The sequence below is a fragment of the Xyrauchen texanus genome, chromosome 1 (genome assembly GCF_025860055.1).
Source record: "Xyrauchen texanus isolate HMW12.3.18 chromosome 1, RBS_HiC_50CHRs, whole genome shotgun sequence".
NCBI lineage: Eukaryota > Metazoa > Chordata > Actinopteri > Cypriniformes > Catostomidae > Xyrauchen > Xyrauchen texanus.
Window position 1 is genome coordinate 63,642,475 of NC_068276.1, and position 23,316 is coordinate 63,665,790.

The following is a 23,316-nucleotide window of genomic DNA, read 5'->3' on the forward strand; positions in this document are numbered from 1 at the left end:
CTGGAAAAATACAACATTAGAAGTATTTCAGGGTGCATGGAAGGATAGTGTCTGTAGCAACAGACAGGCACTAAAAGCTGCCAGGTCAGCATATTTTAGTAACTTATAGAAAATAACCACAACAATCCTAGATGTTTATTCAGTACTGTGGCTAAATTGGTTAGGAATAAAGCCTCAACCGAACCAGATATTACGTCACAGCTCAAGAGTAATGACTTCATGAATTTCTTTACAGATAAAATTGAAATAATCAGAAATAAAATTGGAATTATGCAATCATCTGTCATAGCACCTCAGAAAACAATGTCTAATAATTTTCCACACGTGCAACTTCAATCCTTCGCTATCATAGGTCATGAAGAGCTAACAAAACTTATCTTGGATTCTTAAAAGAGGTATCCCCTGTAATCTCAGAACCTTTTCTTAATATCATTAACTCCTCGCTATGCTTAGGACATGTCCCAAGAAACTTTAAAATGGCAGTTATCAAACCGCTTATTAAGAAGCCACAACTTGATCCTGGAGAACTTGCTAATTATAGACCGATTTCAAATCTCCCGTTTATCTCAAAAATACTAGAAAAAGTAGTATCATCCCAAATATGTTCATTTCTACAGTGAAATATTATATATGAAGAATTTCAGTCAGGATTTAGGCCTCATCACAGTACAGAGACTGCACTTATCAGAGTTACAAATGACTTGCTCTTATCATCTGATCGCGGCTGCATTTCTCTTCTAGTGCTTTTAGATCTTAGTGCTGCATTCAACACGATAGATCACGACATTCTCTTGAATAGGCTGGAGAATTATGTTGGAATTTGTGGAGTTGCATTAGCATGGTTTAGGTCATATCTAGCAGACCGCTACCACTTATCTATGTAAATAAGGAATTGTCAAACCAAACAACAGTAAAATATGGAGTGCCACAGGGATCAGTTTTAGGGCCTCTGCTTTTCTCCATGTATATGCTTTATCAGGAATCGTGGAATAAGTTTCCACTGCTATGCCGACGATACACAACTTAATATTTCTTGAAAAAACCTGATGAGATTTCACAATTCTCCAAATTAGCAGAGTGTATCAATGAAATAAAAGATTGGATGGCCAGAAATTTCCTTCTACTCAATTCTGACAAAACAGAGGTTCTAATTATTGGACCAAAATCTCTAAAAATAAGCCGCTAAAATATAATTTGACTCTCGATGGATGTTCTGTTACATCATCTTCAACAGCGAAGAACTTAGGTGTTATATTTGATACCAATCTGTCTTTTGAAAATGTTTGTAGAACAGCATTCTTCCACCTCAGAAATATTGCTAAATTAAGGCATATGCTCTCTGTTGCTGATGCCGAAACACTAATTCATGCGTTCATGACCTCAAGACTAGATTATTGTAATGCATTACTGGGAGGATGTCCAGCAAGATCAATAAATAAACTTCAATTGGTTCAAATTGCAGCAGCCAGAGTGCTGAACCAAGAAATATGATCATATTAGCCCCATTTTATCATCGTTACATTGTTACCTGTTAAATTCCGTATTAGTTTTAAAATTCTGTTAACTACATACAAAGCTTTGAATGGCCTAGCTCCGCAGTACTTAAGTGATCTTCTACCACGCTATATTCCATCATTATGATCGCAAAATTCTGGCCTTTTAATAGTTCATAGAATATCAAAATCCACAAAAGGAGGAAGATCATTTTCATATTTGGCTCCTAAACTATGGAATAGTCTTCCAAACACTGTTCGAGATGCAGACACACTCTCTCAGTTTAAGTCTAGACTAAAGACTCATCTATTTAGCCAGACATACACCTAATTTATCCTCCAACCCACAATTAGGCTGCTTTAGTTGGGTCTGCCGGAACCAGAAACCAGAAACAGTGATCATGATCTCTAACTCTGCAATAAATTGAATGGCATCTATGCTTATATTATTTTATTTGTTTCCCTGTCTCAACCTCGGGACTCCAGAACCGGCTGGATCCAGCACCATTCCTGCTTCATGTTGGACTCCACTGCTACATGTCGCAGAATGATGATTACTAAATGCAGCCGGTGCCAGCCATATATCACTTCAGTCTATTATAATGGGCTTCAGAGGATGACATGATGCCAACTCCAACCTGCATCACCTCGGTCTATTGATGACTATGATCTTGAAATGGAATGCATAGACTAACTATTGCCAACAAAAGCCTTCATCAGCCAATTAACAAGTACAATTGCATCTATGTGAACTTCTGCAGTTAATCCAGGATGGACCTCAAAGACTTTGGTCATTAATCTTACAGTTCAAACACAATCAATGTTTAAACAATGACCCTTAACACTTAGTTTAATAATTTTAAACCATGATTTTAACTATACACAAGTAATATTGGCATTATATTCATGATGTTAGCCAGAGGGGAACTGGCCCCCACAGTGAGTCTGGTTTAGGGTTAGGGTGGGGTTAGTCAGAGGGGAACTGGCCCCCACAGTGAGTCTGGTTTAGGGTTAGGGTGGGGTAAGTCAGAGGGGAACTGGCCCCCACAGCGAGTCTGGTTTAGGGTTAGGGTGGGGTTAGTCAGAGGGGAACTGGCCCTCACAGTGAGTCTGGTTTAGGGTTAGGGTGGGGTTAGTCAGAGGGAACTGGCCCCCACAGTGAGTCTGGTTTAGGGTGGGGTTAGCCAGAGGGAAGTGGCCCCCACAGTGAGTCTGGTTTAGGGTTAGGGTGGGGTTAGTCAGAGGGAACTGGCCCCCACAATGAGTCTGGTTTAGGGTTAGGGTGGGGTTAGTCAGAGGGAACTGGCCCCCACAGTGAGTCTGGTTTAGGGTTAGGGTGGGGTTAGTCAGAGGGAACTGGCCCCCACAGTGAGTCTGGTTTAGGGTTAGGGTGGGGTTAGTCAGAGGGGAACTGGCCCCCACAGTGAGTCTGGTTTAGGGTTAGGGTGGGGTTAGCCAGAGGGAACTGGCCCCCACAGTGAGTCTGGTTTAGGGTTAGGGTGGGGTTAGCCAGAGGGAACTGGCCCCCACAGTGAGTCTGGTTTAGGGTTAGGGTGGGGTTAGCCAGAGGGGAACTGGCCCCCACAGTGAGTCTGGTTTAGGGTTAGGGTGGGGTTAGTCAGAGGGGAACTGGCCCCCACAGTGAGTCTGGTTTAGGGTTAGGGTGGGGTTAGTCAGAGGGGAACTGGCCCCCACAGTGAGTCTGGTTTAGGGTTAGGGTGGGGTTAGTCAGAGGGGAACTGGCCCTCACAGTGAGTCTGGTTTAGGGTTAGGGTGGGGTTAGTCAGAGGGGAACTGGCCCCCACAGTGAGTCTGGTTTAGGGTGGGGTTAGCCAGAGGGGAAGTGGCCCCCACAGTGAGTCTGGTTTAGGGTTAGGGTGGGGTTAGTCAGAGGGGAACTGGCCCCCACAGTGAGTCTGGTTTAGGGTTAGGGTGGGGTTAGTCAGAGGGGAACTGGCCCCCACAGTGAGTCTGGTTTAGGGTTAGGGTGGGGTTAGTCAGAGGGAACTGGCCCCTGCAGTGAGTCTGGTTTAGGGTTAGGGTGGGGTTAGTCAGAGGGGAACTGGCCCCCACAGTGAGTCTGGTTTAGGGTTAGGGTGGGGTTAGTCAGAGGGGAACTGGCCCCCACAGTGAGTCTGGTTTAGGGTTAGGGTGGGGTTAGTCAGAGGGGAACTGGCCCTCACAGTGAGTCTGGTTTAGGGTTAGGGTGGGGTCAGCCAGAGGGGAACTGGCCCCCACAGTGAGTCTGGTTTAGGGTGGGGTTGGCCAGAGGGGAACTGGCCCCCACAGTGAGTCTGGTTTAGGGTTAGGGTGGGGTTAGTCAGAGGGGAACTGGCCCCCACAGTGAGTCTGGTTTAGGGTTAGGGTGGGGTTAGTCAGAGGGGAACTGGCCCCTACAGTGAGTCTGGTTTCTCCCAAGGTTATTTTTCTCCATTAATCAACATCTTATGGAGTTTTGTGTTCCTCACACAGTCAGCCTACAGCTTGCTCACTGGGGTTATTAATACAATTATTATTTAATTATTTTTAAACACTATTAAAAATCGTATTTTATCTAAATTACACAATGATGATTAATCGACATTATAGACATTACAGTTTTATCTGTTAATGCTGATCTTCTGTAAAGCTGCTTTGAAACGATGTGTGTTGTGAAAGGCGCTATACAAATAAAATTGAATTGACAATGCTTTAACATATGCAACTTTGCATGTGTCATTGCGACCATGCCCTAACAAAATCACATACATTTGGTGACAGCGCCACCTACTGGATTTGCAATTATTGTCTTAATTATAAAATGTTGTTAATTTTGTGTCAAAATATTTTTCACTGTATGTAGTTAAATCAAGATGAAAGAGCAAAACAAGAGCGCTGGTGTGAATGTTTTATTGAAATGAATGTGCATGTTGAGAATGTAACCATCCATTACATTTGAGAATGATATGATAGACGCACACACACAAAAGCATTTTATTTAGATTTTAGAAGTTTAAATGGTTAAAGTGTACCTACTTCACTACTAGAGCTGATTGTTCTATCACTGCTATCTTCCCCTCACAATGTAAATAAAAGAGTAGAACTTGTACTTATTTACTTAATGCAAAATCACAGGATATTTTAAAGTGATCAGATGTAATTTAAACAAGATTAAAGAACAAGATTAAGACTACAGACTAAATTTCTTTAGATTTTTATGTATCAGAATATATAAGTGAATCGTGACTGAGATTAACATTCTGCTAAACATCTCCTTTTCCATTCAACTAATAAAGGCGTACAGTGTGATTTTGGAATATTATAAAGGTTAGTAGTCTAAATGGTGAAATAATTTTCATTTGTGGGAGAACTATCCCTCTAACGCACTGACAATGCAGACTCATTTTTATTCTGCACCGTGTGGAAGACGGCTCCGTCTGACTGAACTCTCCACACCAGTTTGGCGTCCTTTGACATTCCCAGATTTACTAGATTCTGTTGAATCTGAGGATAGAACAGTCTTGCGTTACTAAATCATGTAGAGAGCCATAGTCTGTCTGGAACATTATCTGCAAACAGCTAAAACAGCTTAAACCAGCCTAAGGTGGATCGCTGGTCTCAGAATGGGTTCCACTGTTTGATGGTTCTCGAGGGGTTTTGGAACTTTTCAGTTTGTCATTTTTAGAGAACAGCTGGACGACCAGCTAAACCTGCTGAAAACTAGCTTGCTTGGAGACCAGCGAAGGCCAGCAAACCACCTTAGGCTGGTTTAATATGGTCTTTCTGCAGGGTCTGTACAACTCTGAAGATGAGCACACTTTATAAAACTCACCTTCTGTAAGACAGTCGTCATCATTGCAGGATCATTTACATTCAGACTGGATTTCACCTTCACTCTCAATATCTGCATCTTCAACACTGTGGAAACAAACAGTAGATTCAGTGAGGTGCAAAAGGATGCCTCCTTAACAGGGCTGTCAATTTAACACTTCAAATAAAATGTTTTGTATTAAATACAATTAATCATGTAATTAGGAATATTCCTACTATTGGAGCAATTCAAGTACCACTTGTTTTCAGCAGGGGGCAGTAAGCGAAACTCCTGCTGTATAGAGAACATGCTGCTGTACAGAGAACAAACCACACACAAGCTTCTTTGACCCTAGCGTAAACATGCGATTAGGACAAGTTCTGCTGGACGGAGTGCAATTCCGAAAGCAAGGATCTGAACACCTGTTTTTAAAGTTACAAACAATTTTTGTTTGACACAGCGACCTTAAAACCAACATAATTTACAAGGTAACGCAACCAAAGTGAGATGCTCCTTATACATCCTTATGACACGTGTACATTGATGCATTCTTAGAGAATCATGAGATGGTGTGGTGATATTATGCACAAGTGTTTGATTGGGATTGGGGCTAAAGTAGGATTGCTGATGAAGACCGAAATTGAGCACGTTTACATGCACATTTTTACCTGATTATGCTAAATAAGCCGACTATGTGCATGTTCATGTAAATGTGTTAAACGTGTTCCTTTATCAGTTTAAGTGTCATAAACAGTGTAAGAATTAACATCAACATGAGTAGATTTTTGCACATTACGCTGATTTGACGTTGCATGTAAACACATAAACTCATCTTATCCAATGTGCACAAGTGTTGTTCGCATGCCTCTTCATGATTTGACGTCAGGAGCAGAGAATAACAGGATTATTTTAAATGTCATGTTAACATGGATTTCTTAGTTGGATTGTTGGGGTCGGCAAACGCGCCGGCGCGTTCTCTTACGAGAGGTTCTCTCGTATTGCGTAAGCTAGCTTACGCTACGGGAAAGATTCATCTTTTCTGAGATATTGAAGCCAAAAAATTATCCTTAATTTTTGTATCCATTGTCAACGCAGTGCGGCAGCTGCAGACCTTGAGCGGGCTAGCTAGCGAGCTCATAGGTTGCTCTGCGGCAACTGCTGCAGCCTATAGATCGAGCTTGGGCTGAACTCACGATCCAATGAGAGGCGTCCGCAGGCTCACTGCATCAAAGCCCGCCAAAATGGGCGTGACTTGAGTGCATATAAGCGTAGTTCGTAGGCTGGAACCCTGATTTTCATCTCTTCAGCGAAGCTCTTCGCGATCGCTGACCTGGAAGCCGCGTCGCCGCTCGAGGGGCATCAAGCAAGCGTGGACAGCGCTAGAAGAAGCCGGCCGCCTCAGCCACCTTCAGCCATCCTGCGAAGCTACGCCATCCGACGACGTATCCTTTTATTCAGCAAGCTAGTTCTCACTGAACTATTCACAAAAGAGCACGAGCGCTCTTTTTCAAGATGCCTCGCCCACTTGCGCCTCATGTCGCGCCCTTCTCAGCACAGGAGACCGCCACATCATCTGGCGCTCTCTGCCTGGGACTGGGGCACGCAGAGCTCGCCCTCACTGAGGGCGGATGCGATTTCTGCGAGGAGCTACCGATGCTCGACCCCGCGGGCTCGACTCGACGCTCAAAGCAGAAACCGCCACGCCTTTACCTTCAGCCGCGAGGAAGAAGCGCCGCCACAAAGGCTGCCGGAAACTGTGGTTGAAGCGACTGCCTCGCCGAGCCTCTCCTCGAGCATCGCTTCACCCTCCCCGCCTCGGACGCCGCAGTTGCCGCCGAGCCGCCACACTGCTGCCATCTCGGATGACGAGGCGGAGGATAAGGGCCGCTGTTCCATCATGGCTTCGGACAGCGAGGAGTGGTCAGGCTCCCAAGCCTCCTCCTCGCCCAGGAATCCAGCAGGACCGCGCCGGAGTCGAAGGGAGCTAACACGCTCCTCACACAGGCCGCCGACCGCCTCGGCTCGAGTGGTCACCGCCCCTGAGCAGGCACCCAACAGACTCGACGGCTGCTTTCTTCAAAGCCATCGCCGCTCTACACCAGCGCCCGGGCCGCTCCCTTCCTGCCGGAATTACACACGGAGCTTGCAAAGTCGTGGAACGCTCCTTTTTCAGCCAGGTCCCGCTCCCACGCCTCCACCTCTCTCGGCCGGTGGACGGCGCCACTGAGAGAGGCTACTCCTCCATCCCCCGGTCGAGGACTCGGTAGCAGCACACCTTTTCCGCCCTCCGCGAGATGGCGTTCCAAGCCTGTGCTCCCGCCTAAGGCCTGCAGAGTGACTTCCGCCTATGTTGGCCGCTACTATTCTGCCGCCGCCAAGCCGCATCTGCTCTGCACTCAATGGCCGCTTTACAGATCCTACAAGCAGACCTTCTTCGGGAGTGGGATGAGAAAGGCAGGCACCCAGAGGCTGTTACTGATCTACTGAGCGCGACAGAACTCGCCCTTCAGGCTACCAAAGCTGCAGCCCAAGCTCTAGGGAAGTGCATGGCCTCGCTGACTGTGACCGAGAGACACTTGTGGCTAACACTAGCCGACATGGGAGAAGCAGAGCGCTCCACGTTCCTCAACGCACCGCCTCTCTGACCGGTCTCTTCGGCTCCGCGATGAGTGGCATTGTTGACCGCTTCTCAGAAGTCCAGAAAGCCACCCAAGCCATGAACCTCTTCCTGCCGCGTCGCGCTAGCTCCTCTGCAGGCCGCTCACGTGATCAGCCTCCTGCACGAGCCTCTTCACAGCCTCAGTTCAACAAACTCAGACTTCTCAGCGTCGACAGGGCGGCCGCCGATCGAGCGCTCAGACAGCCGCCGCAGACCGCCGCCCCGCGGGCCTCGATCTAAGGTAACGCTGAAACCCGAGCAGTCGAAGTCTTCCTAACTGTGTTGAACAAACGACGGCTCAGTCCCGCCGTGGCCGACCACCGTCAAAGCTTCGCCCCTGTCAGTCCCCTTCTCTCAGGCTACTGCAGTGGTGAATTTAGCAGCCAACAAGCCGGTGACACTGCCCGATTGCTCAGCACTCAAACGCCGTTTTCACGGCGACCCAAATAAATCTTGTAAAGAGCAAACATGTCTTATGTGTAGAAAATGTGCCCACAACCCAGTGTTCACCCCTACACACAAGCATAACACATCCCGCTGCCCCTATCAGAGCACGCACTCATAAAGCGGTTACTGAACCACTCGAAGCGCCAGAGTCAATGAAGGCGCTCACAAATGCGTGCACGCGCCCATTCTCTGGTCAGCTCTGTCACACTGACCAGCCCTATGTGTAGAAAAAGTGCCCACAATCCAGTGTTCACCTCTACACACAAGCACTGCATGTCTCGTGTCCCCACCAGAGCACGCTCACATAAAGCGGTTACTGAACCGCTCGAGCGCTAGAGTCAATAAATGCGCCCACTAATACGCAGCGCTACGCTCATTCTCTGCCCGCTCTGTTACACGGCCAGCAAACATTCCTCTGTGTGTAAGTCCCGTGCCCATGACTATGCTTACGCATCACGTAACAGATGTGACTCTTTCCCCATTCATTCCAATCGGAAGTCACTCACAAAACAGCCTGTTCATGCTGTTCTGCGAGCAATCATGCATAAACACACTAAACGCTCACACATTTTGTTCAGCTCTGTGTGCGGCAATCAGAGCTGAATTGGCCATTCACCCTCTAGCGCTACGCTTCAAAGCTGGGAAGCTATTCCAGGAAATCCAAGTGGGTGTTAAGCACAATACAACAGGGCTATTTGCTACAGTTCGATCGCCGCCCTCCTCGCTTCAGAGCTGCCTCGAAACCACTGTGAACACGGAAGCAGCGTGCATGCTTCGCTCAGAAATAGCAAGCCTTCTGTGCAAAAGGGCCATAGAGAAAGTGCCACCCTCTCTGAGCGAAGTCGGGGCTTTACAGCCATTATTTTCTTGTTCCCAAGAAAGATGGCGGCCTCAGACCCATATTAGATCTCAGGGTTTTGAACAAGGTGCTTGCAAAAGACCGCTCAAAATGCTTACAATCAGGAAACTCCTCGCACGATGTGCGCCAGGGGACTGGTTTATTTCCCTCGATCTGAAAGATGCATACTTTCAGATTCAGATAAATCCCCGTCACAGGCCATTCTTGAGATTCGCCTCGACGGCCAGGTTTATCAATACACCGTCCTTCCGCTCGCCTGTCCTTAGCACCCGTACTTTCACGAAGTGCATGGATGCGGCGCCGCACTCCCCGCGGAGTCAGGGTTTGCGAATTTTGAACTATTTGGACGACTGGCTGATTATGGCACAGTCACATATGGAGCTTCTGTCTCACAGAGCAGTCCTCCTCAGCCATCTGAACAGTTTGGGTCTTGCAGTCAATTGGACCAAGAGCTCACTACAGCCCAGTCAGACAATTTCCTTCCTTGGAATAGAACTAGACTCCGTGGCAATGACGGCTCAGCTTATCTACACAGCTGCGCCGTGTTCAGCTGACTAGTCGCATCTTTTCAGATGAACAGCCTCACGCCTCTGAAGAAATTCCAGAGAGTGCTAGGTTACATGGCCTCAGCCGCAGCAGTACTTCAGCTGGGTTTACTGCACATGCGCCAGCTTCAGCATTGGCTAAACACTCAGCGTCTCGCCGGGCTTGGGCCACAGGCCGCCAGCCCATCAAGGTGACTCAGACCTGTATTTCAGCTCTGCAGCCCTGGACAGTGGCTGAATGGTATCAGCGGGAGTGACAATGGGAGCTGTATCTCGCCGAAAAGTCATCTCGACAGATGCGTCCAACACGGGTTGGGGCGCGGTCTCGCGAGGGCTCTCCGGTTTTCGGCCTATGGTCAGTTCAGGAAAAGCTCCTTCACATAAATTGTCTGGAAATGATAGCGGTCGAGTACGGCTGCGCGCTTTCTCCCGGTCATTCAGGGTCACCACGTTCTGGTCCGCTCGGACAACAGATCTGTGGTATCCTACCTAAACCGCCAGGGCGGTGTCAGATCCAGGAACCTATTCCATCTGACCAAACGCATACTGAGTTGGTCCCAGTGCCACCTGCGCCGCTGAGGGCGACGCGACGCGCCAGGCCACCTGAACGACGGCCCGGACAGACTGTCCAGAGACAATATTCCCCAGGGGAATGGTCCCTGCATGCTCAAACAGTCCAGACGTTATGGCACCTATTCGGCAGAGCAGAGATAGACCTCTTTGCATCCAAAGAGAACTCTCACTGCCCAATATTTTTCTCGAAAGCGAGGACGCCGCTGGCCCAGGACTGGCCCAGACGCCCGCTTACGCCTTCCCTCCTGTCTCGCTATTGCCACAGGTAATGCAGAGGATCAGGGAAACGCGTCACTCGGTGCTCCTCATAGCCCGCGTTGGGAGAATCAGACATGGTTCCCGAGCTTACGCAGCTGTCACTGACAGCGCGTGGCCCATCCCAGTGAGAGCAGATCTCCTCTCTCAAGCTCAGCGGCACAATCTGGCATCCCCACCCAGAGCGCTGGGCTGCATGCGTGGGTGATCAATGACTACCCGTTGCTCTGCCAGAAGGAGTAATAAACACCATCATACACGCTAGAGCCCCTTCCACGAGAAGACTCTATGCGTCAAAATGGTCTGTGTTCTCAAAATGGTGCACCGACAGAGACCTGGACCCGCTGGACATGTGGGGTGTCGTCACTGCTCGTATTTCTACAAGAGCTGCTGGATAAGGGCAGATCCCCATCCACGCTCAAAGTGTATGTGGCGGCCGTTGCGGCGTTCAGCTGAACCCCTGCACGGCCAGTCATGGGGTAAAACGAGCTGGTCATCCGCTTCCTCAGGGGAGCTAGAAGGATTAACCCCCGCGCCCCCATCGGTTCCTATCTGGGATCTTTCTATAGTTCTCGAAACTATGAAAGCCCCCCCTTTCGAACCACTTCAATCCGTGGATTTGAAATACCTTTCACTCAAAAACGTTTTTCTGACTGCCCTGTCATCAGTCAAACGTGTGGGAGACCTTCACGCGCTGTCTGTCAGCGCTGCGTGTCTTGAGTTTGGACCAAGTGACTCCAAGGTCATTTTAAAGCCTAGACACGGCTATGTTCCCAAGGTGATCGGTACTCCTTTCAGAGCACTGGTCATTTCCCTATCGGCGAAATGCCAAATGTTTATTTTAAAGTGCGATCCATACGGAGTTCGGACAGTTCTTCTTGTGCTTTGATTGGCAACATCTTTGCCGATTCTGATGAGAGAGGGTTAAAAGGATCACAGCCATGCACATCTGGCTGTATGGAGTGGTGGTGGCGTAGTGGCTAAAGCACAGGTCTGTTAATCAGCAAGGTTAATCAGCAAGGTCGCTGGTTTGAACCCCACGGCCACCACCATTGTGTCCTTGAGCAAAGCACTTAACTCCAGGTTGCTCCAGGGGGATTGTCCCTGTAATAAATGCACTGTAAGTCGCTTTGGATAAAAGCATCTGCCAAATGCATAAATGTAAATGTAAATCTCCGTATGCAGCAGCAGACTCTGATGCTCAGACTCCATTTCATTGCACAGTTTGGTAAACAATCGGGACTTCAAAGGTTGTGACAATGTAGTTCATAATTTTGACAGCTTGTTCTAATGCTACAGTCAGGTCTGGGGGCGTTGCTTTTGCGACGAGTGCTTCACGGTGCAGCATGCAGTGGGTAATCTGCACATCTGGGTTTTGGTTCTACACCATAGTTATCAGTTCCTTTTACTTATCCAGTCATAGATGCCGCTCCATCTGTGCAAATACTATGACAAATGCCCCGGTTGAGACCACGTTCTATCAAGTACGTATCGATGACAATTAGGGATGTAACGATATTGACGATATCGCGCTATTGCGGTGGTAAACGTGTCTCGATATCGTCGTGGTTGGGTTACAATATTAAAAGGACAGGTGTCCGTCAAAAAGCAAGAGGATTAAACACAGTCCCGCGGAAAAAATCATTGTTAACTACATAGACCATGATGCTTTGCGCTGCGTCGTCACAACAACCGTTGTTAAGCCAATAGGATTGCACGCTGCTCGCTGTCCACACAAGCTCACAGCAAGCCAGCATGGCGATACTTGTAAGGATGAAAACAACAACCCCAAAGTTGAGATTGTGCCAGCCCCTGCAGCTTTTAAATCAGATGTCTGGAAACATTTTGGTTTCGCCGTGTCAAAAAACGCAAAAGGAGAGAAGGTGGTGGACAGACAATGGACTATGTGCAAGCACTGCCACAGTAAACTGCGATACAACACGGGAAACACAAGCAACATGCGAAGTCATCTGACGACCCATCATCCCGAAAAGTTTGCAGATTCTCTCACAAATCAAGTCCTGTCCGGTCAAAAAACCCTTGAACATTAGCTAAAGGATAGTTCAGTGTTTTTCAGAAGGCATTTTGCCAGACTGTTTAAGGATTTTTTTTTATGTTTTTTTTTTCTTCTCCTTGCAATGTAGATATTTTGATCTTTCTGATGAAAAACGTGAACATAAGCTAAATGATAGGTCAGTGTTTTTCAAGGCTTTTTGACTGACTATTTTATTTAAGTTTAAGTTATGTTCCTAAATACCAGTTTTAAAAGGCTGCTTTTATTTGCCTTGCGCATAAACCTGACTTAACTTGATCTTTGTTTGCACTTAAAGGGAATTCCCTATTGTTTACAATTGTTCTAGTTGCTTCTTAACTTGAACATTGCACAGAAGAATCAGTTATGCAACCAAATATTACTATACAGAATATTGATGTTCCTGACTACATCTTGCACTTTAAAAGCACTATGTGATCAGCGTTTTATGTTGTCATGATCCATAAATACAACAATAAATTGCCTGTTGACTGGCAAAAGCAGAATAAATGTCAGTATTTTTTCGCTATTATCATCACAAACACTATCGTGAGCTATTTAACAATACCGTGAGCTTTTCCACAATATCGCAATAAATATCGTACCGTGAGGTCAATATCGAAATTGTATCGTACCGTAAGATTTTGATATCGTTACATCCCTAATGACAATATACATTTCTTCCCCTGTTGCACGACTCTGTAGTACAAATACAAATTCTCCATAATTAATTCCTCATCAGTATATCACACACTGGCCAGGAGATGACAGTGTCTGCTGCAATCTATAGAATAATAATTTGGAGTGCAAATTTGCCGCTTTTGTTTAGTTTTTCGGTTAGTAGAGTTTCTATATCAGCAGCCATGTCTTCAATGCGACATTTAATCATGTTGTCAGATAACGGGATTTTGTCCATTTCTTTGACAGCGTCCTCCCCTTCATTACATCTACAATTTTCTTGCAGGCTGGTAAAATGAGTGTTTCAGCAATGGTATGGAGCTTCTTTGATTTGGCGATTAGATCTGCTATTAAGAAGCTTGTCTCCTGAGATTTCTCGGACACACGCACACATGACATCATTGGTTGGTTCTGTTTAACATTTTGTACTTTTAGTCGCTTGAAGTATTCTATGTCTTTGCTGGCTAAACCGTGTATAAAAATGAGCACGCACCATTACAAAGGGCGGAGCTGAGCAGAGCGGGCGGGGCGATTTTCTCCTGAGAACAGTCAATAAATAAATATTTAAACTTTAAATATGTATGAAATATATCAGTGTTTTTTTCTCTTATTTATTTTTGGTGTTTTGATATATTTTTTAAATATATGCTGTAAAAGGCTATTATATGGTACGATAGTTATTTTAGGCTGTTTAAATTCTGCGGCACCCCTAGCCAGTTGTCACGTCACCCACTTTGGATACCGCTGCTCTATTCTATACAGGCAAATTTATCCATAATATAATGGGCTGGGCTGACTGTGAACTCGCTTTGCATTCAGATGGTACTTCAGACTTGAACTGTTCTGATAGTAGAATGTGAAAACCACCAGAAACTGATATAAAAGCATCTCACCACTGGTGCAGATGAACGGTCTTGCTGTGCTGCAGATCTGATCTCTCCATGCGTTCAGCTGAAATATGTGCTCAACACACGGTCCGCTGTTGTCAGGCTCATTTAAAGACCAGCGTCTGAATAAAGAACTGCTGTTGTCTGACCATCTGTAAGATTCTTTATAGAGGCCGATGTAGACCACTGCTCCTGCTGGTACTACTGCCTGGACCTGCTGGTTCTCCTCCAGGTTCCTGATACTGACCAGATCTGTGTGTGTCGTTCTGCAGTACATCTGAGCGTCGTTCCTGGTCATTTTTTGATTGATAAACACGTACCTCTGTGCAACATTCACATTTCCTAATAACAATAAGAGATCATGTTGACATGAAATACTTTTGAGAAGTTGACGTGTTCTGTGTCGTGACACATTATAATTGTTTTTGAATCTTTATTTATTACACCAGGAGTTTCCAAACTGGGGCAAAATTCAGAGAGAATTATAATATGTTACAAAATGCATTTTTACAGTAAGTCATAAAAAGAAATATGCATATAGTTGAACTTTCTAAGATTGAACTTTCTCCTTTCTTGTACATATTCATTCATAAGAAGTTTGTGAACATTTGTTTCTTTCTAATTGTGAAGTTAAACACAGATTTAAGAATAACAAATACACTGTTTAAAAGAAAACAGGCACTGAATTAATGTGACGTACAGAAAAGCGACTGATGGAAAGTGAAGAAAAGCAACGGAAACAGCCGAGAGTTTACAGAAGTAAAAGCTCACATGGTGGATGCGAGGAGAGAACCGAGTGCAGAAAGAGGGATAAGAGATCAATATCCAGTGGCACAAGTGTCTTCTGTGTGGAGAAGCATTCGGGCTTAAAGGCTGATGTGAGGGAAACACGGAAAGAAGGGGAAAGCGCACTAAGTGGTTAAGAAAGCAACTTAACAAGCAAATTCATGAAGGAAGCTAAATGAACAAATGGATGAGATTATCTGGATTGAACTGAAACTGAGTTTAATTGGACAATCTGAATCTTGGATCTGACTACTGATTAATCTGTTGATAAATTAATACAAGTTGTTCCCTGTGTCTTTGTGAATGAATGAATGAAGCTCATTTCTGAGTTAGAGAAAATAGTTAGTAAAATTCCCTGGATAACTCGACACTAATTATTCATCATTATGACTGTCTTAAGCTTTCTTACTGGTTATGACACTATTTCCTGAAAAGCAGCTTTAGAACATAATTATTGTGACCAGAAAACAAATTAAAGTTGCTCAACTATTTCTTACATATTCTAATATTGGGTAGAAAAAGAGAGGAAATATTTTACAGATAATATTATAATAATTTACTTTGGCTTTTGTACATTTACAGATTAAAGCCACTTATTTAATTTTGGAAACATGTTGTATTTTTTCATACAAAGTAAAGGATTGTTTAAAAGTAATCCTTTTTTTAAAATACTTTTTACTATTAAAATGAGAAATAAAGAAGTGTTTAGTTGCATGAAAATAATGATCTAAAAAATCTAAATGGTCAGAACAACCAGTTTCATATTGGAAATAGTTTGACATGCACACATTATTTTATAAATGTATTGTGTCTTTACCATCATAGCAAATGAACTGAAATTGGTTAGAACATGACCTATCCTGGAATTTCCCCCCATCATCGATGGCAACACAGTTTTGATTCCCTCCCCAGTTATTCGGCTCTCCAGTTAACCAGTTTCTATATTCGGCTTCTCCTTCCCTGTAGAATTCCCTGTTGTTAAGGGACCAATACCAGAGAGGAGGACCTTCTTTCTTCAGTCCGATCCAAGCAGATGTTTCTGTAATCCCTCTCACAGTGTTCTGGAGATCATTCAGATCTGTCATGTCTTCAATAGTGGCCAGATCATTGTGATGTTTTCTGCAGAAGCTCTGGGCATCATCATATGTTTTTAGTTCATTAACAAAGACAAACTGTTTGGAGAGACCCGATGAGATGCATGAACCTATAGTAAAAAAAACATGTTTGGTTTAATCAAACAAAGATCTTCAGCTGTGTCCACATAATATACACTGAGTAAATATATTAGATTAGATTAGATTAGATTAGATTAGATTAGATTAGATTAGACCCTGAGAAATATTCATTAGAGTTAAAAGTGTGACAACTAGCCCCAGTCTTCTGAAGTGCTCTAAAACACAGTCACGGTACCTACCGAAGATAAACAAGATGAGATTCATCGTTTTCGTGTCCCTTGTTCCTTAAAACTGAAAAAAGAGAGATTGATTTGATCTTGTGGTGATTTGTGTCCTTCACCTGAGGTTTGTGAGGACAGAAGAAAATGTAAATGTCAAATGTTAATGTTCAATATAAATGGCAAATCAAGTCTGATTGTGCAGTAAATCTGATACTATAAAATGCAAATAAGCAGGAAAACTACAAGCCCATTTAAGTTCCTCAAAAACATTTTATTCTCTAGTTCTTTAAATTTTATAACACATTTCCATTCAATTAAAATTAGAAATCTTTAACATATATATTAATATATATAAAGTATACATTGACTGGACTTCCTGTTGCCGACGACACACTGCATGAGAGTTTGTTTGTAGCCTGCTTAGGCTGCTTAGCATTGCTTAATCTTATTCTCGAACGTTCATCGTTATATTCATCGTTCATCGTTATATCCTTTGTCATTTTACCGCATTTCAGGTTTTCCCGATTTTCTACTGTTTCATCTGCGTGTATTTTACCTGTTGCTGCTGGCGCCTAGCTAGAGTCTGTGTTTGTAGCCTGCTAGTTTTTTTTAGCATCGCTTATATATCTGTTTTCTGCCTTTAATCCTTAAACATCTGCCATTTTTAAGCGCGCATCGGGTTTCCCTCGTATAATTCTCTAATCAACTGCTCGCATATTCCACCCGCATCCACGTTCTATTTTTATTGTGATAAACAGTGATACACCCACTGAGAATTATGTTGAAAGAGCCCTTGTTATCGGCGATTCTATTGTAAGGAATGTGGAAATAGAGACTCCACCCACTATTGTTAATTGCATTTTGGGGGCCAGAGTGTCTGACATAAAATCAAATTTACAAGTGCTGGCTAATGCTAAACGGAGATTTTCTAAAATTGTTATCCATGTCGGCACTAATGACGTCCGGCTTAGCAAGTCAGAGATCACTAAAGATAATTTTAAAGAGGTGTGCAAATTTGCAAAAACTATGTCAGACACTGTAATATGCTCTGGTCCCCTCCCTGCTCGTCGTGGTGACGAGGTTTATAGTAGATTAGTGTCACTGAATGGCTGGATGTCTGAGTGGTGTCTGAAGAATAAAATAGGATTTATAGACAATTGGAAGATTTTTTGGGGTAGACCTGACCTGCTAAAGAGAGACGGACTCCATCCCTCCAGGGAAGGTGCTGCTCTCCTCTCTAGTAATTTGGCTCATAGTCTTAATAATGATAGTATTTGACTAACTGGGGCCCAGGTCAGGAAGCAGACAAACTTGTTAATCCGAACGTCTGCTAGCTGCCTTGAGACGTCACACAGGTCACATAAACTATATTACACATAGAGACTGTATCACCTAGATATCTCATAGAGACTGTGTCTGTTCCCCAAACTACCAAACACAATACCCTCACTAAATCATTTAGAATTTTTTTTTATTAAGGTCAGACTTGAACAAAACAAACAAATAAAAAATACACTTCATATAAAAATAGGGCTACTAAACATTAGATCTCTTTCTACCAAAGCACTAATTGTAAATGAAATGATTACAGATCATAGATTGGATGCGCTCTGTTTGACTGAAACCTGCTTAAACCGGATGAATATATTAGTTTAAATGAATCTACTCCCCCAGGTTATTGCTATAAACATGAACCTCGTCTGAAGGGTCGAGGAGGAGGTGTTGCTACAATTTACAGTGAAGTTTTTGGTGTTACTCAGAGGACAGGATATAAATGTAAGTCTTTTGAACTAATAATGCTTAATGTGACACCGTCAAATATAAATAAAAAATCTCTGTCATCTTTTGTCCTTGCTACAGTGTATAGATCACCCGGGCCTTATTCTGATTTCCTTAGTGAATTTGCAAATTTTTTATCAGATCTTGTAGTTACTGTAGATAGAGCCTTAATTGTTGGTGACTTCAACATTCACATAGATAATGAACATGATACATTGGGATTAGCATTTATCAATATTCTCAACTCTCTTGGAGTCAGACTCCAATGATCACACTCATGCTCTCAAGAGAGCAGCTCGGAAAATGGAGCGCATGTGGAAAAATAAGAAGTATTTCGTGGTGCATGGAAGGATAGTGTCTGTAGCTTCAGACAGGCACTAAAAGCTGCCAGGTCAGCATATTTTAGTAAACTCATAGAAAATAACCACAACAATCCTAGATGTTTATTCAGTACTGTGGCAAAATTGGTAAGGAATAAAGCCTCAACAGAACCAGATATTCCGTCACAGCAGAATAGTAATGACTTCATGAATTTCTTTACAAATAAAATTGAAATAATCAGATATACAATTGGAATTATGCAATCATCTATCATAGCACCTCAGAAAACAGTGTCTAATAATTTTCCTCACATGCAACTTCAATCTTTCTCTGTCATAGGCCATGAAGAACAAAAATTATCAAAACATCAAAAGCCACAACATATATGTTAGATCCTATACCAACTAAGCTCTTAAAAGAGGCATCTCATGTAATCTCAGAACCTCTTCTTAATATCATTAACTCCTCGCTATGCTTAGGACATGTCCCAAGAAACTTTAAAATGGCAATTATCAAACCGCTTATTAAGAAGCCTTGAGAGGAGGAAGCCTTTAAACTTGATCCTGGAGAACTTGCTAATTAGTCCGGCGGAGCCCTTTGTCTGTGCTGCTCGGCCGCGGAAACGCAGAAGGAAAAGAGGAAAACGAGCCGGCGTTCTCATCAGAGTAAGACGTCGTGCAAATCGACCCCCGCTACCCAGTATACTACTGGCAAATGTTCAGTCTCTGGACAACAAACTCTGCGAGCTGAGAGCGCGGATCTCTTTCCAACGAGAGACGAGGGACTGCTGCGTTATGTGCCTTACAGAAACCTGGCTGTCTACGGAGATTCCAGACTCGGCCATCGAAATCACGGGCTTTTCCGTGCACCGAGCGGACAGAGCGAAAGACCTCTCTGGTAAAAGCAGAGGTGGTGGTGTATGTTTTATGATCAACAAATCATGGTGTGATCAGAGGAACGTACATTTCATCAAGTCTTTTTGCTCTCCTGATCTGGAATATCTCATGCTTCTGTGTCGACCATTCTGGCTGCCGAGGGAATTCACAGCGGTTATCATCACAGCTGTGTACATCCCCCGCAAGCCGACACAGACCGGGCACTCAGGGAACTGTATGGGTGTATAAGTGAGCAGGAAACCGCAGCACCCTGAGGCTGCGTTCATTGTTGCCGGGGACTTTAACAAAGCCAACTTCAAAGCAATCGCCCCAAAATACCACCAACACATAAAGTTCAACACCACGAGGGGACCGGGTTTTGGATCATTGTTACTCTCCCTTCCGGGAAGGCTACAAATCCCTCCCCGCCCCCATTTGGCAAATCGGACCATTCTTCCGTTCTGCTTCTGCCCGCTTACAGGCAGAAACTGAAACAGGAAGCACCCACCCTCAGAACGATCCAGTGCTGGTCGGACCAATCAGACTCTGCGCTACAAGACTGTTTTGATCACGCGGACTGGGAGATGTTCCGGTCCGCCTCTGATGACGACATCGAGGTTTACGCTGACAGCGTAACGTGTTTCATCAGGAAGTGCGTAGAGGACGTTGTTCCGACCAAAACTATACGGATATACCCCAACCAGAAACCATGGGTTAACGGCGATGTTCGCGCGGCACTCACTGCGCGGACCTCCGCTTTAATTCTCCTAACACGGAGGAGCGTAAACAAGCCAGTTATGCCCTCCGTAACACTATCAGTGCAGCTAAACGCCAGTACAGGCACAAGCTTGAAGGCCAGTTCAACACCACTGACTCTAGAAGTATGTGGCAGGAATTAACACAATCACGGACTACAAGCGGAATAAAGTCTCCGCCATGAACACCGCTGCATCTCTCCCGGACGAACTTAATACATTTTATGCTCGTTTTGAGGACAGTAACACCGCCCTCGCGGAGAGAGCACTCGCTGCTGACGCTACAGAGGTTGATTCACTCTCCGTCTCTGTTGTGGATGTAACCCGATCATTCCGACGGGTGAACATCCGTAAAGCCGCTGGTCCAGACGGCATTCCGGGCCGCGTCATCAGAGCGTCGCGCGAATCAACTGGCTGGTGTTTTTACGGACATTTTCAATCTGTCCCTCTCCTGTCTGTAGTCCCCACATGCTTCAAAACATCAACCATTGTGCCTGTACCGAAGCAAGCTATAATCACATGCTTAAATGACTGGCGTCCTGTTGCTCTGACCCCCATCATCAGCAAATGCTTCGAGAGGTTAATCAGAGATCACATCTGCTCTGTTCTGCCCCCCTCTTTGGACCCATTGCAGTTTGCCTACCGCAACAACCGCTTCCACTGATGATGCCATTGCATCTACAATACACACTGCTCTCTCCCACCTGGAAAAAGGAACACATATGTGAGAATGCTGTTTGTAGACTACAGCTCAGCATTCAACACCATAGTGCCCTCCAAGCTTGATGAGAAACTCCGGGCTCTGGGCTTAAACAGCTCGCTGTGCAGCTGGATCCTGGATTTCCTGTCAGGCAGACGTCAGGTGGTTAGAATGGGCAGCAACACCTCCTCATCACTGACCCTCAACACTGGAGCCTCGCAGGGCTGTGTTCTCAGCCCACTCCTGTATTCCCTGTACACACATGACTGTGTGGCAACACATAGCTCCAATGCCATCATTAAGTTTGCTGACGATACGACGGTGGTAGGTCTGATCACTGACAATGATGAAAGAGCCTACAGAGAGGAGGTGCACACTCTGACACGCTGGTGTCAGGAGCACAACCTCTCCCTCAACGTCAGTAAAACCAAGGAGCTTGTTGTGGACTTCAGGAAGAAAGACGGAGAACACAGCCCCATCACCATCAATGGAGCACCGGTGGAGAGAGTCAGCAGCTTCAAGTTCCTCGGTGTCCACATTACTGAGGAACTCACATGGTCCGTCCACACTGAGGCCGTTGTGAAGAAGGCTCACCAGCGCCTCTTCTTCCTGAGACGGCTGAGGAAGTTTGGAATGAACCACCACATCCTCACACGGTTCTACACCAGCACTGTAGAGAGCATCCTGACTGGCTGCATCACCGCCTGGTACGGCAATAGCACCGCGTACAACTGCAAAGCCCTGCAAAGGGTGGTGCGAACTGCCAGGAACATCATCGGAGGTGAGCTTCCTCCCTCCAGGACATATACACCAGGCGGTGTGTGAAAAAAGCTCGGAGGATCATCAGAGACTCCAGTCACCCAAGTCATGGGCTGTTCTCACTGCTACCATCAGGCAGGCGGTATCGCAGCATCAGGACCCGCACCAGCCGACTACATGATAGCTTTTTCCCCCAAGCAATCAGACTGTTGAACTCTTGATCTATCAGGATCAATAATTAGCACTGCACTTTATTAATCTATAATCTCACACTGGACTGTCAACATATTCTCCTCAATACAACTGCTATATATATATATATACACATATATATTTCATATACTCCCACTTATTGTATTGTATTGTATATTCTGTTCTATATTCTGCATTGTATATAATTATTGTGTTGTGTAAGTATGTGTACATCTGATTTGTAAATTGTTTTGTGTAAGTATGTGTACATTTGATATGTAAATTGTTTTGTGTAAGTATGTTGTTTATTGTAATTGGTATATGTCTCGTCACTGTCATGACTGCTATGTTGCTCGGAACTGCACACAAGAATTTCACCTACTGTTGCACTTGTGTACATGGTAGTGTGACAATAAAGTGATTTGATTTGATTTGATTTGATTATAGACCGATTTCAAATCTCCCGTTTATGTCAAAAATACTAGAAAAGGTAGTGTCCTCCCAAATATGTTCATTTCTACAGAGAAATAGTATATACGAAGAATTTCAGTCAGGATTTAGGCCTCATCACAGTACAGAGACTGCACTTATCAGAGTTGCACATGACTTGCTCTTATCATCTGATCGCGGCTGCATTTCTCTTCTAGTGCTTTTAGATCTTAGTGCTGCATTCGACACGATAGATCACGACATTCTCTTGAATAGGCTGGAGAATTATGTTGGCATTTGTGGAGTTGCTTTAGCATGGTTTAGGTCATATTTAGCAGACTGCTACCACTATGTCACACAACTTTATATTTCTTCAAACCTGATGAGATTTCACAATTAGCAGAGTGTATCAATGAAATAAAAGATTGGATGGCCAGAAATTTCCTTCTACTCAATTCTGACAAAACAGAGGTACTAATTATTGGACCAAAAAACTCTAAAAATAAGCCACTAAAATATAATTTGACTCTCGATGGATGAACTGATACATCATCTTCAACAGCGAAGAACTTAGGTGTTATATTTGATACCAATCTGTCCTTTGAAAATCAAATTACAAATGTTTGTAGAACAGCATTCTTCCACCTAATAAATATTGCTAAATTACGGCACATGCTCTCTGTTACTGATGCCGAGAAACTAATTCATGCGTTCATGACCTCAAGACTAGATTATTGTAATGCATTACTGGGAGGATGTCCAGCAAGATCAATAAATAAACTTCAATTGGTTCAAAATGCAGCAGCCAGAGTGCTGACGAGAACCAAGAAATATGATCATATTAGCCCCATTTTATCATCGTTACATTGGCTACCTGTTAAATTCTGTATTAATTAAAAAATTATGTTAACTACAAAGCTTTGAATGGTCTCCGCAGTACTTAAGTGACCTTCTACCACGCTATATTCCATCACGTTCATTACAATCACAAAATTCTGGCCTTTTAATAGTTCCTAGAATATCAAAATCCACAAAAGGAGGTAGATCCTTTTCATATTTGGCTCCTAAACTATGGAATAGTCTCCCAAACACTGTTCGAGATGCAG

At 44.4% G+C, this 23,316-nt stretch overlaps 2 protein-coding genes across 3 annotated transcripts in view; one reads left to right on the top strand and one right to left on the bottom strand.

Moving 5' to 3' along the window:
* The window catches only part of LOC127643276 (macrophage mannose receptor 1-like), a 92,883-nt gene extending 76,361 nt beyond the window's left edge, over positions 1–16,522 (bottom strand). The window contains exons 1-5 of one of the 2 annotated variants that reach the window (XM_052125950.1): positions 16,419–16,522; positions 15,822–16,208; positions 14,225–14,560; positions 5,305–5,390; positions 4,864–4,976 (exon numbers count right to left, since the gene is read on the bottom strand). In XM_052125950.1, the coding sequence (XP_051981910.1) occupies positions 4,864–4,976; positions 5,305–5,390; positions 14,225–14,560; positions 15,822–16,208; positions 16,419–16,443 (947 nt within the window). In that variant the 5' untranslated portion in view covers positions 16,444–16,522. The remainder of the gene's footprint in view (positions 1–4,863; positions 4,977–5,304; positions 5,391–14,224; positions 14,561–15,821; positions 16,209–16,418) is intronic. The other variant, XM_052125965.1, reaches the window with a different exon arrangement.
* Positions 1–23,316, top strand: part of LOC127645778 (basement membrane-specific heparan sulfate proteoglycan core protein-like) — a 458,523-nt gene that overhangs the window by 376,540 nt on the left and 58,667 nt on the right. The window lies entirely within an intron of this gene.